At 52.4% G+C, this 13,467-nt stretch overlaps 5 protein-coding genes across 5 annotated transcripts; 2 read left to right on the top strand and 3 right to left on the bottom strand.

The window, feature by feature from the left end:
- Positions 1 to 630: 630 nt before the first annotated feature.
- Positions 631 to 2,408, bottom strand: N0V96_002073 (uncharacterized protein; the record flags this gene model as incomplete). Its single annotated transcript, XM_065756428.1, has 4 exons — positions 631 to 657; positions 839 to 1,328; positions 1,376 to 1,479; positions 1,530 to 2,408. The coding sequence occupies 4 exons, from the start codon at positions 2,406 to 2,408 to the stop codon at positions 631 to 633; spliced, it is 1,500 nt and encodes a 499-aa protein (XP_065614797.1).
- Positions 2,409 to 2,980: 572 nt separating this feature from the next.
- On the bottom strand, positions 2,981 to 4,448 carry N0V96_002072 (uncharacterized protein; the record flags this gene model as incomplete). The annotated part of the gene is made up of 5 exons (XM_053187893.1): positions 2,981 to 3,609; positions 3,662 to 3,782; positions 3,835 to 3,898; positions 3,957 to 4,185; positions 4,241 to 4,448. The coding sequence occupies 5 exons, from the start codon at positions 4,446 to 4,448 to the stop codon at positions 2,981 to 2,983; spliced, it is 1,251 nt and encodes a 416-aa protein (XP_053055397.1).
- Positions 4,449 to 5,302: 854 nt separating this feature from the next.
- N0V96_002071 (uncharacterized protein) lies at positions 5,303 to 7,226 on the bottom strand (the record flags this gene model as incomplete). The annotated part of the gene is made up of 4 exons (XM_053187894.2): positions 5,303 to 5,472; positions 5,543 to 6,032; positions 6,089 to 6,438; positions 6,491 to 7,226. 4 exons carry the CDS (start codon positions 7,224 to 7,226, stop codon positions 5,303 to 5,305), a joined length of 1,746 nt encoding a protein of 581 aa, XP_053055398.2.
- A 1,377-nt stretch (positions 7,227 to 8,603) lies between these two features.
- Positions 8,604 to 9,974, top strand: N0V96_002070 (uncharacterized protein; the record flags this gene model as incomplete). Its single annotated transcript, XM_053187895.1, has 3 exons — positions 8,604 to 9,093; positions 9,146 to 9,778; positions 9,835 to 9,974. The coding sequence occupies 3 exons, from the start codon at positions 8,604 to 8,606 to the stop codon at positions 9,972 to 9,974; spliced, it is 1,263 nt and encodes a 420-aa protein (XP_053055399.1).
- An 859-nt stretch (positions 9,975 to 10,833) lies between these two features.
- Positions 10,834 to 13,467, top strand: rad17 (RFC checkpoint protein Rad17; the record flags this gene model as incomplete). The annotated part of the gene is made up of 1 exon (XM_053187896.2): positions 10,834 to 13,467. One exon carries the CDS (start codon positions 10,834 to 10,836, stop codon positions 13,465 to 13,467), a length of 2,634 nt encoding a protein of 877 aa, XP_053055400.2.

Genomic DNA, 13,467 nt, shown 5'->3' with positions numbered 1-13,467 from the left:
GCGGCATTCCTCAACTAGATTTTCAAAATCTCGTTTCGAGCGACGGGCGGCGTCTAATACTTCAGGGATACTTTGTTGACACGCTTGTGGGCAAAATTGTGCCACCAGCTGAAGTGTCCTCGGGACCCGATGGCACCTTAAATCATACTAAATCCTTTAGAACCTTGAGAGAAATATGGAAACAGTGCGTAGCAGAAGATGCTTTCAGTGTTTTGCGAACGCTGGATAGGCCATTGGTGACGAACGAAGCCATCGCAGAGTTTTCTGAGATGTGGAATGACGTGCTCGACCCGATTAGACTATCAGAGTCACAAGATTGGCCAAAAAATGAGAACTCACGGCTGGGATCCTGGCTGAGATCTAGGATCATGACCGTCTTTCTCGTAAGTGCAGGTAGGTTTGGCGTCGGAACTTGGGACGTGAAATTGGGAGACGAGGTTTGGATAATCTGTTCAGGCCACATGCCGCTCATTTTACGACCGATCAGGGATGTCAAGGGTCACGTTGACGGTCCAGATACGTTCGTTTTACCAGGGAAGCATGATGAATACCATCTAGTGAATGACTGCTACATCCCCGGGATAATGAACGGCGAGCTCTCATGCGCAGGAAATTCTGTTTTGCGAACTATCACTTTATGTTGAGCTGAGTTTGTAACTGTTTGGGAGGCGCAGTTGTTTGGATCTTTCACGAGTCAATTTCGTCAAATCTAGTCTTCTGCTGCATAAGGCGAGCGTAACCTTAAGGTCGATATGCTTCTCGAGGTGCCACAGACATCAATACACGTACTGGGATATTTTAGCAGAGGTTCAAGTTCAACTAAGGGATGCCCACGAACCTTGAAGTACTTATTCTGCAAGTCTGTCTCGTCCAGGAGCCCACGCTCATAAGCCTGCTGCTCATTTTCCTCCGACGTCGCGTGTTCCGCCCTCCTAGACCGATTTCGAACCCACAACAGACACCAGAGGCCACACAGGCACGCAATCTGCATGCCAACGCAGAAAATCATCATCGCGACGCCCAAAGGGTACCGAGGTGCCTGCTCCGCCTTGAAGAAGAAGGGACCGACGAAATTACCGAGACAGTACCCGATCAGGAGCATCGCGTTCGTCGTAATCTTCTTGGTGTGGCCCGCGGTGTTGGCCGTGGCGACGGACATGGAGAGCGTCCAGGTTGCCGTGTAGGCGAAGGAGATCCAGAGGCAGGCGAGGCGGCCGTAGGGGTTGGATTGGTCGATGAGCCAGAGGCCGAGGATACCGGCCAGGAAAGGGGCGAGACAGATTAACATAATGGATATGCGAGCGTTTGGGTAATAGGAAGCGAAGAAGCTGTGTTGTTAGTCGTGCTTCAAACATTGGAGACAGAAAGTGCTTACCAGGCCAAGGGACACAGGATAAGCTGCACAGCTCCCGATGGCATCTGAATGAGAGTAGTCTGAAGCGTCGAGAAGCCCATACCCCTGATTACAAGACCTTGGAACTATCGTTTTGTCAGTTTACGGTCTTCGAGGCAAAGTTTTGTGGACTCACTGTCGTCAATCCGCCATTGGGAGTGTTACTCGCAACGGCAAACAAGAAAAGAAGCCAAGTCTTCAAGTCCATCATGGCCTCCCTGAACTGTGGCCACTTGAACTTCTTGTTCTCAACTCCCGTGCCGTTCGCCTTGACGCGACTAATAACCATCGCTTTCTCCTTCTCCGACAAAAACTTCGTCGTCAAAGGCGAGCCAGGAAGAAAGATGAGCATGAGGATCCCCCACGCCACAGTAATGGCGCCCCAAAACAGGAACAGAATCCGCCAGCTCGCAATCGACCCTTGCACATGCCCGATGCCAAACGTTACGATGCCAGCCGTGATATAACCCAGACCCGCAGACCCAATCCAGATACCCATACGAACAGGCTGCTCCTTTCTCGAGTAGTACATCGAGAAGAGCAACATCGTACCAGGGTTAATCGAAGCCTCAAACGCACCCAAAAACGTCCTCGTCGCCGCCAGACCAGCAAAATTGTGCGACGCGGCATGACACATGAGCACGGCGCCCCATAATACCACCGTGGCCGACATGAAGGTGTTGATGGGCAGCTTCTGCAGCAGCACGTTTGTAGGGAACTCCCAGAAGAGGTAGCCTAGGTACAGCAGCGCGCCAGCCCAGGAGAACTCGGAGCCCGTAAGGCCGATATCCTCGCGGATGCCAAAGACGGCGGCGTAGCTTAGTGTCGTACGGTCGATAGACTGCAGGGCGTAGGTGATGCAGAGGAGCGGCATGAGGCGAAAATCGAGGCGTCGAAGGAGCGCGGAACTCTCTTCCGGGTCGATTACTTCGCCCTCGGCTGCATCGAGGAGGTCGAGGGGCTTTGTTGGCTCTGAGGCCATGAGCTCCTCTTTGGGAGTCATTTCCGTCTTCATAATTCGCTGAGTCGGATCTTAGGAGAGAAAGAAGAGAGGGTGTTTCGGCCGCTGCGATGCAGGTCGCCCGACTGCATCTACATTTATGGAACATCTAGCTATATAGGATCATCGGTGACGTGAGTGCCGGATCTACAGACATGTTGTTAGCAATTCGGTATGCCTCCGAGAAGCAGCAGATAAGAGCTGGTGGCACGACTAGGGGGTGTTATTGCTTCCCGCGGAAAAGTCTTATCACGGTTGAAGTCATCCGCGGTCATGACTTACGCAGATACTACCCCGCGCATAATGTCGTAACGACCAGCCGTGATTCCGAACATGGGCTGACTACAATTTTGTACACCATTTGCTGAAGGCATCTGGACAGTCAAACTATCAAGACAGTGCCAGGTGTCAGTCACCAGGATTCGGCTTCAGTGGGATATTTTCGCTCAAAATTGGGGCGACACGATGAACCGTTAACCTTACATGAATTATTCGCATCATCCGTCCAATGTCCTTGCGAAGTAATAGTCATGCAAACTCGATCTAAGAGGATTCTCTCATGAAAATTCATTGGGAAGTTCTCAGTCCTATTTGTCGTCCAGATACAAACCCTCATCTGGAGGCGGAACACCATACCAGTCCAAGCCCAACTTATCCTCAGGATCAGGATCCGGCATCTGGTAGTACCCATCATACCTCCACCAAGTCCGATCTTCCCACACATCCTCAACCGGCAAGACCCCTTCAGCCTTCATTTCGTCTCTAACTTTCTCAACACCACGCCAGACCCTCAAGATATTCTCACCAGCCACCTTGGCAAGCTGCTCCTCGGTGGCACCCCTATCAAGAATAGCTTTGAGAAGTCTTGGGTAGCACTTGACGTCTTCCAAACCAGGGATGACAGACGCGATACCATCAAAGTCGGAACCGAGGCCAACGTGGTCCCAGCCGATGCGCTCGGCGATGTAGAATAAGTGGTCGAGAACCATGTCCATCTTGGCGTCCCTCCTGCGCGTAGTGACGTGCTCCGGGACGAAAGTCACCATCACGATGCCCCCGTTGGCTGGGACCATGTCTAGAATGCGATCCGGGACGTTGCGGGGACAGTCGAACACGCCCTTGACGTTGGAGTGGGAAAACATGATTGGTGCGCGAGTCTGCTCGAGGACCTGCTTGGCGCAGTCTTCTGAGACGTGCGATATGTCTACGATCATTCCTGAGGGTGACTGGTTAGTGGGCTGCTTATTTAATGGAATTATCTTGCTCACCTAATCTGTTCATCTCAATCAATGCCGCACGACCCAGCTTAGAAAGCCCGCCATGGACGGCGCCGACTTTGGATGTTGAGCTATCGGCGAAGGCATTATTGCAGACATGAGTGAGGGTGCACTGGCAGAGTCAGTACAGGATCTCATGGCATCTATAAGCCTGTTCAACTTACATATCTGACTCCCAGACGGTAAAATGCTCTAATGATACCAATACTGTTGCCAGCCATGTGCAATCTGTCAAGCTTATTAGTCTTTCATGAGCCCCTCTCAACACCTCAGATTGAGCACGCACCCTTCAATACCGATGGAGCAAGCTATCCTCCCAGACTCGTAAATCTTCTTCACATCATTTGGTCCATTCACCAACTCAAACGTCTCCGGATACGACTCGACGAGCCGAAGCGTCATATCAATCTGCTCAATGGCGTCGCGCGCCATGTCCGAGTACTCTGCTGTCGAAAAGTTCTCCGCGGACCTGAGACAGGGGACACAGATGGACCAGAACTGACCACCGACGGCACCTTCATTTCGTGTAAGCCATTGGGTTGAACTGAGACAGGATCTATTATAACTCACCCTCCCTCAGTCGGGGGATATCCGTCATTCCCCTCTCGAATCCATTTGCGAAATCGAATTTCGGATTGTTGTGAATCTTGCCATGAAAGCATGCCCGCGGTTGCTGTGGCAGGTCATTGTGGCCGTCGATGAGCGGCGTCCTGAGAAGAACCCGCTTGACTCGCTCGTCGATGTCAAGCTTCTGATAGGGATGGTATGGCGATGCCATTGTGTGAGTGCCGGTATTTTTGTTCGAATGGGTATTGTTGCCAACCTCAACATGCGATTGATCTGATGAGAGGATTCGATAAGGTACTAGTAGTTAAGAAACACGTTATGCGCGGAGTTCATCAAGCTGCTGCTAATTTTCGTTTGGTCTGAGTGTCTAAGTTCCCTCGGTCAACTATTGCCAGAGACTAAGAGTGCGGGTTTCCCGCGCAAAAAGAAGGGACCCATAGATATGACCCCGACGTTTGATTTGGCCGCCATACCATCCCATCGCGGGGAGTCATGTTTGAATGTTCGGATAATAAGATCCAGGGTACTCCCTGACCCCGCTGGTTCGAGTCTAGATAAGAACTAAAATCGTCCTATCTTGTCTTTGTATGGATGCATCAACCAATCTCAATGATGCTTGCTTCCCAGGTTCCAAAGACTCGGGTCCTCGAATGATGGTATCTACACAGGAGCTCTCGAGTTTCGACAGACAAGTGCAAAAAGTTGGCCCGACTGAGAAGAACTTCACAATAGTGACGGAGTTGTCTCGAAGAATTCTTTCCCGCAGACGTTCCTTTGCTGTTTAGGGTCGATGCAATTTGAGAATTGGGGAGTATCATGTTCGGGGAGTGTTGATAATCATTAAGTGCTTAAGAGTTCGGAGTCCATGATGAACAACATTCTTTCCACCGTCCTTGCCGCTCTCAAATAGAACAGCGTTTTGTTATAATCGCTAACGATATGGGTATCCTTCAAACACAATTAAATGATCAGAAATAACGCCAGAAACCAACCTCATTGAGAACATTCGAAAGAAACTCAAGATTCCGACCCTGAGAGACAGAAGAAGGACCGCTCGCTCATACACTAACAGCCAGTCATGTTTACATCTTCGTCATACTGTCCAGGCGCGCCACGTTTTCCGCCCGCTGGCTTTTTGGGAGCCGGTCGGCGTTTCAAGACCTTCATCTCGGGATCTACGACAAGCACCTTGAGACGCTGGTCAATTGCGTCCACTCCGGCGGCGATTCTTAGATCTACATATTCCAATGTCAATATTCCTTCATATTTCGGGAAAATGAATTCTCAGGAGAGGGAATAACATACGGAAAGTATCGCGAAGTTCCAAAATGCCTTCAAAAGCTTTCGTGAGACCAACCTGCTGGGTTTCACCAGCAGGCCAATGACCCTTGACGCTGTCGAGTGACAGCAGCTTCAGCGCCGCGGAAGTCCGGAAGAGACTCGCATAGAACACCGCCACAGCATTCAAGAGAGGCTCTGCGTTGCCGTGCCACGGCTTGACGTTTCTGAGAAGGTCTCGGTAGATGAACATGAGCTGCCATAGCGCAGCCCACACCGCAGGCCTCTCGTGATTGTCCATCTTGGACTTGGTGGGCTTGAGATACCTATCGAGGTCGGCGAGGATATCTCGCTCAGATGACTCGATGACGGACCTTGCGATGCTACGGATTTCTGCCTGGGCGGGAAGAGAAAGTTCGGAAATTCTGACCTCGCCTGAGCGAATGAAGTAGAGAGTTGGCGAGCGATAGATTTTGCACATGGCATTCAGCGTGTGCACTTTTTGGAGCAGTTGGGTCTGAGATTGGTGAGACATTGTACTAGGGGTATGAGACCTTGGGGACCTGGACTTACCTTTGGACGCTGCGCCGTACTATAAGGATTGTAGTGACCTGGCATTGCGTACTGCTTGATGAAATACTCGATACGCCCCTCAAAGGTCCTGTGATCTTCAGAGGAAACGTATTGTGAAGCCCAGTCTACCAGGCCGTCCTGTGACAGGGCCCTGTTCTCTGGGTTTCTGGTCAGAGTGCAGCCGCCATGGCTGGAGGCAGCACATGTGTAGTTCCTGAGAGTTGCGTCGAGACCTGGCCTGGAGCAGTCTGGCTCAAGAAGGATTCGCCCTTCAAAGACAGGCCCTTGGAATTGCGGACCAGCCGTTCTTAGGATTTCATTGACAACGCGGTCAAGTCTTAAGCCAGCGACTACACATGATTAGCACCCCGCTCCGACATCTGAGGAAGGAGAAAAACTCACAACGCCTAGGAGAAAGCTCCTTGGCTACACTCGTCAAGTCCCCACGAATGCAAGAGAACTCTGTGGCTTGTTGCCCAAGCTTCTTGCAGGTTTCGCAAGGGTCAATAGCCGAGCATGTAACCTTTTGTACTCTGCATCTAATGCATGCGCCAGCGTCTCTGACTCTATTCACTTTGTGAACATCTTTGACGACCCGGTGTCTGCTGTTGGGTGATCTCTTGATGGGCCGGGCCGGAATGTCCAGAGTAGGCGGTCTTGGGAGGCTCTGCTTGGCATCGTATACGGGGATAGTCAAACGATCATCCAAGCCGCGGAGGGCGTGGAGATCAATGGAGGATCCTGTGTCTCGAAACCGACCTCCGGGAGAAGAAGGGGAGGTAGAGAGGATTGACGTGAACTCATCAGGGGCGACAAGTGGCTCTGGTGTGTGGATGGAAGAGGTGTCCGTGAGGGAACGGGAACCTGCTGAGGGTGGGTAGGCAAGCAACATCTCGATGGGGGGGTCGTCTTCCATGGAGCGTCCGGATGAGCTGGATGTTTCCTCGAAGCCCTTAGCCCACATGGCATCGTCGAAGTAGGTGTTGAGCGGCTCTTGTTCATTTCCTGAGGGCCTCTGACCGCTCCGGCCCACCCTGGGCGTGTTTGGAAAAGGAGTAGCGGTGTTGCCCAACCCCCTTGTGCCATAGAAGGAGTCCAAGAAGATTCGGACATCAGTCCCAACCTCGTTTTCGGTCATGTTAGCCGATTTGAATGGATGAGGCATGCAGAAAGCGCAATTTGAGGACCCAGTATTTGTGTCAAGGGTTAGAATTGTGAGTTGTAATGTGATCCTAGGGTGGGTGTAGTTTGCAAAAATCGTGAGGGGTTTGACCACTCAATCTCATTCAGTTTATAGATAGTATCCCGCTGAGGCTCAAGGAACCGGCGCATCACGACGTGGGCGTCTTAGAATCTCGGTGATAACTGTACACGCCATTGGCCAATTCATCCTGTGCCCCATTAAAAACATACCAATCAGACGCTCACACTTCACCGAGAATTGCAAGTGTTCATGCGAAGCATACATTAGTATGCGAAGACCTGTCGATGGGCTCACTGGGCGGCGCCGTTACATAAGCAAGAAACTGCAGCTGAAGGTGTCCATCGAGCGCCAGACTGCGAAATTGCTTGTCTGGAGCATGGGTGAGATCCATGGTCATCCTCAAGGATGGCCATGGCCTCGACACCTTGTTGCTTTTGCTTCGACAAGCTGCCGTGGAACCCAGACAGAGAGTCATTTCAAGGCCCGAGATACGAATGCGTGTGGGACAAGGGAACTTGAGGTGTATTTATATTGCTTCGACAGGCGACGTCTGAGAGACACGGATGTCTTTGGCCGGAAGCATGCCAGGCCCGTGTCACCTTCCGCAGCACCATCTACGCACTTCCGGGTCTGTAGAGAGCTTCGCGATACCACAAGGCCTGTTGCCCTGAACCGCCAAGGCTGCAAACAGTCGGATACTTCTCTTTCATAGTAGCGTTCTTGTCCTCTGGCAGTTGAAAGCTGCTCCATGCACCTCATTGATGGTGATGATGATGATGATGATGATAAATGATAACGACTAATTATGAGGGCATTGTTTGTTAAGACTCACAGCAGGGGTTGAAGAGTGTTGATGAGAACAGCGACGAAACAACTTCCGAAGGTTTAGCATAAGTCTTGCACATATTATTAAGCAAGCCGAGATACGGAATGAAGATGCAGCGCCGGGAAGGGCCCTCGGAAGAAACACCTTTGCTGGCATTCCGCCCCCGGACGACCGATAATTAGCGGGGCAGCCGGCCGGGAATGGCGGGGTTGAGAACTTGAAGGACGATGCCAACGTCCAGCAGCTTGGGCGCGCTGGGCAGTTTAAAGTGCGCCGAGGTGGGACGGTCCCTGCAAAAAGAGGACGTGCCCGCACTTCCCTGCATACAATGGCCCCACTCAGTCAAACCCATCAAACGTCACTTTCCCAACGCTTCTCGGAGGGTCGCGCCATGTCTTTAACGGCAATTTGCATCTGCAGCTCTGTCGCAATACTTTTCCCTCCTCCAACAATGGGAACTCCTTGAAAGTCTCACTTGCAAAAAAATGGCGCCTAGTCTGCTCTCTTATGTCCCAATCGTCAACCTCTTCGTCTCTGACGGCGAGAAGGCGCAAACCATCAACATCCCCCCTGTCGAAGTTCACGATGTCGAGACCGACCATGACCGGCGAGCAAGATGCCTCAAGCACCTGCTGAGGGCCAACCACGTCAACCATTCCATAATCTACCACAACCTCCAGTTCGATAACCACACGGCACACGTTCTTTCGTCTGCGTATCTGCTGGGCGCGAATGACCGCCAGCTCCAAAATATCTACGAGGCCGAAGCGAAGGAGCTCGAGCCATGGAAAGAGTCTCCCGCCGAGGTCACCGACGATGACTGGAGAGATCTCCTCGGCGACAAAACATACCAGAGGGCCTACGTCGACTTCTTCGAGGACTCTTTGGCGAATAACTCCTACGAGTGGAAAAAGGTCGTCGACGAATTCATGTTCAGTGGCGACGAGCCTCTGGTCCACGGGCTTATTGGTGGTCGTATGTATTGCCTGGAGGAATGACGGTGTACATCTGCTGACCCCTCATGTAGTTGGCCACCCCCTCATCCACCTCGGATACGCTTACGAGATGAACTCCAAGGAGATCGCGATCGAGGCACTAGCATTGGCTGCCACACAATATAATTTCTTCCACCGATACCTCGACGACAAGAAATACACGAAGCCGTCGCCGTTCAGCTCAAAGTCGACATTCGAGCTGATTCACAATGTCGCAGATGACAAGCGACTCGATGGACTGTTCAAGGAACCGTCCTTGGGCAACCTCGACGTCTTGTTTGCAAAGCATGAAGACATTGTCCTGGAATACTGGAATGCCTGGACCATCACAGACCCGGTGAAGCAGTTCGAAGAGTCACAAGAGCTTGCGGTTGCGCTCCTCGTCGCAACCATTCCCCGCGGCACCCACGGATACAACTTCTTCACAGTACATCTCCTCACGACGAGCCACGCCGTCCGAATTCTTCTCCCGGTGATTCCGGCCAAGTTTCACATTAGCTTAGTAAGGGAGTGGTGGTTGCTCGTAATCGGTGTCTATATTTCCCTATTGCGGCCAAAGATCGACCCCGATAATGTAGAGACGGACTTGAAGCAACGTCATTGGGGGCATGTTGAGCACGAGGCCTTGAACTCCCAATGGGCCACCGACGCTCACTATGTTAAAGGTCAGTACCGTACGCGCGCTCCAGCCCAAGCATGTGAAAACTGACAAACTTCTCAGCGATTCGCGCCATGAAAGAGGCTTCTAGGACCTGGGGTGACGTACATGAGCGGTACCTGGCGTCTGCTCTGACGTTTGTCGACAACTTCCGTGGGTGGACTTTTGGAGCTGCTGACTTGAAGTCTGGAGGTTACTATTGAAGCAAACTTGCACTGGGGAACGAATTTGTCCTGATGCGTGGCACATAACTTGGAGCATGCTGGATTCACCTAGCTTGAACTGTCTCTAATCTTTACTGTACAACATATGGGTACATAGCATGGGAATGACTTTGAACGTGTAATGAGAATGTCAATCTGTCAAAAATTGTATCTCAAACTTGTCAAGTGTCTATCTGTTTTGCCTAGTCGACGAATGAAGTCATGTGGGAACATCGTTGTTAGTGGACGAGGGATTCGCTCCATTCAATGAGACATCTATTTAGCATTGGGTCCCAAGGCGTTCGTCCTTCACTTGAGTTATATTTTTTCCAAATTTATCTAGTTTCTCTTTTCATTTGGGGGAGAGTGAGTAATCAGGGAGCTTGAGCGGCGAATGAACCACATTCTAGCCATGCTGAATTCGCCGAAATGTGTTTGCCTTTTGCTTTTCGGTACCGTGAGCCCAGGTCAGATTATAAGAAATAGGTGAGCATTGAGGTGGAAGTCTGTCACTAAAATGGGCAGGTACGGCTCCCGCCAGGTACCGACAAGACCGGATGATTTAGCGACAAGTTAGTGTCCACTCGCTGTAAAGTGCATCAAAGTGGGGGCCAGATCCAGATTGGCGAGGCTCCAAAATGACGAGGATGCAGCTGTGCTTTAGCCGCCCGCCAAAAGGTAGGCAGAATGGTAGGAGGTAGGTGCATGCTTGGTCATTCTTTCTTGCAGATTATTCACAGCCTGCCCGCGCCTTCAACATCCCCGAATTGCGAAGGGAAAAAGGTCTGACGCGTCGGTCGCCCTGCAACCTGCAGAGAACATGCGCTCATGTTGAGCTTCTTTACCACTATCCTGCCCAATGGCTCCGCCAGCCAAACGAAGAAGGCGCAATGTCGTCGAGTCGGACGATGAGGAAGACCTACCCAAGACGAATACACTCACGAATTTCCTGCTATCATCACCCTCCAAATCAGATACGCGAGGCACGACTGCATCTCCCAGTCCAACGAAACCGCAGAGCCGTGTACCCGATAAGCGTCGAACCACCGTGGCGCCAGCTATACTCCAATCACGCAATGGTCCAGCGAACAAGAACACAAAGAGTCCGAGTACCAGCCCCGAGAAGGCCAAGGGCAAAACGACGAAGCGCGTCAAGGTGGAAGAGAAGGGTCGCAATGGAAATCTCATGACCCTATTCTCCAAGCAGGCATCAAAACCTAGCGCAAAGCCAGTTGCTTCTTCCAGGGCGGTGCCTCTCGACGACATAATAAGCGACCCGATATCCGAGGACGATGATGTTGCAGAGCAGAAAGCTAGCACCTCTAGTATTGTCGGGCAAAACGCACGGAAACGGTTTCGAGATAACACCCCAGTCTCGTCACCAGCAGGTCTAGCATCAAGCCAGAGGTTCCTCAAGCCTCCGCGCCCGAATAAACCGGCTGCTCTCGACGATGACTTGCGACCTTGGTCAGAACGCTTCGGGCCCATAAACTTGGACGAGCTGGCGGTACACAAGAGGAAGGTCTCGGATGTGAGGAAGTGGTTGGAAGATGTTCTCGCCGGACGGATGCGCCAGCGCCTTCTGATTCTCAAGGGTGCTGCGGGCTCGGGAAAGACTACCACCATGCGACTTCTGGCTAGGGACATGGGCTACGAGCTCCTGGAATGGAGGAATCCAACCGGTGCTCTCGGCGCACATCTCGGGTACACATCAGCTTCTGCTCAATTTCAGGAATTCCTAGGCAGAGGCGGGAAGTTTGGCCAACTGGATACCGATCTGACGACGGAGGCACCTCGTACCGCAAGCGCGAAACCCGACTTATCGGGGAAGATCATCCTTGTGGAAGAGTTTCCAAACACTTTTTCAAGGGCTTCGACGGCCCTGACCTCCTTCAGAAGCACACTCTTGGAGTACTTGGCGTCGAACATGCCGTCGCTCTCAAACTACGGGCGGCGACCTGCAAATGAGCCCATCACGCCTGTCGTCTTGGTCATCTCAGAGACACTACTGACCACAACGTCAGCCTCGGCAGATAGCTTCACTGCCCACCGACTACTTGGTCCCGAGATCTTGCGGCATCCTGGGACACGGGTCATCGAGTTCAATGCCGTTGCGCCTACCCTGCTCGCGAAAGCGCTGGAGTTGACCGTGATGAAAGAAGCACGCAAATCCGGGAGGAAGCGCACGCCAGGACCTCAAGTGCTGAAACGCCTGGGTGAGATAGGGGATATCCGCAGCGCAATCTCTTCTCTGGAATTCATGTGTTTAAAGGGCGATCAAGACGCGGATTGGGGAGCGAAGATTGCCTTGAGCAAGCAGTCCAAGGGCGCCAAGGCGGGCATCTCTCTTACAAAAGGAGAAGAAGACACACTGGAGCTCATTTCTCAGCGCGAGGCAAGTCTTGGTATCTTTCACGCGGTTGGAAAAGTGGTCTACAACAAGAGGGAGGAAGCGCCCTCAACATCGAACCCAGCTGAGCGCTTGCCGAGCTACCTCGCCCATCACTCCCGCCCGAAGCCGTCAGAGGTATCGGTCGATACGTTAGTGGATGAAACCGGCACAGATACACAGACCTTCATCTCCGCTCTTCACGAGAACTACATGTTCTCCTGCGAGAATGTACCACCCTTCGACGCGTCAACACCCCTGGATTACGTCAACGGATGTATAGAATACCTATCCGAGAGCGACCTGCTCCTCCCGTCATGGGACTCCTTCTTTGGCGGCAGGGGCACTTCTAATTTTGGCAGGGACTCGGGAAGCCATGTCCTTCGACAAGATGAGATTGCCTTCCACGTGGCCGTTCGCGGTATGCTTTTCTCGTTGCCGTCACCCGTCAAGCGCAAGGCCTCAACAGGTGCAAAGGGTGCGGACGCTTTCAAGATGTTTTACCCGACCAGTCTCAAGCTGTGGCGGACAAAGGAGGAGTTTGAGGGCCTGGTTGACGTCTGGTCGACGAAGCTCATGAAGGGGGAAGAAAGCGCGCCGCGGAAGAGTCTTACGGAGGGTGCCAGCGCGTTTCGAAAACCCAAGCAGGCGGATATGGGAAGCTGGATGGCTAATCACCAGTCGAAGCCCAAGTCGGCCCGGGAAACTTCATCAAAGACGGACACGAGCGCGGCATTGGCGCCGTTGCTTTCCCTCGGCAGCTCGGCTCGTAGGGAGATGCTACTCGAGCGCCTGCCGTACATGGCTTCCATCATCCGCGGACGCAAGTCGACGCTGCACTCCTTCAAGCTTAAGGATCTTGAAAAGGTTGTGTCGTTTCAGGGTATCGGCCCGCAGACGGGCGACGACGATGAGGCGGAGGCCGAGGACGCGCAGGACAATGACGGTATGATGACGGGTGACGCGTGGGCTACTGATAAGCCTTCGGAGGAGGCTTCACCGCGGAAGAAGGGGTCTGCGTTCCGGCATAAAGGCGACGGGTCTGTGGCAGGGTTGGCGGTGCAGAATTTGGTCATTAGTGATGACGATATTGAGGATGATTGA

The sequence above is a fragment of the Colletotrichum fioriniae genome (genome assembly GCF_027942845.1).
Source record: "Colletotrichum fioriniae strain IMI 355084 chromosome Unknown scaffold_2, whole genome shotgun sequence".
Lineage (NCBI taxonomy): Eukaryota > Fungi > Ascomycota > Sordariomycetes > Glomerellales > Glomerellaceae > Colletotrichum > Colletotrichum fioriniae.
This window is presented reverse-complemented; position numbering and strand designations above follow the sequence as displayed.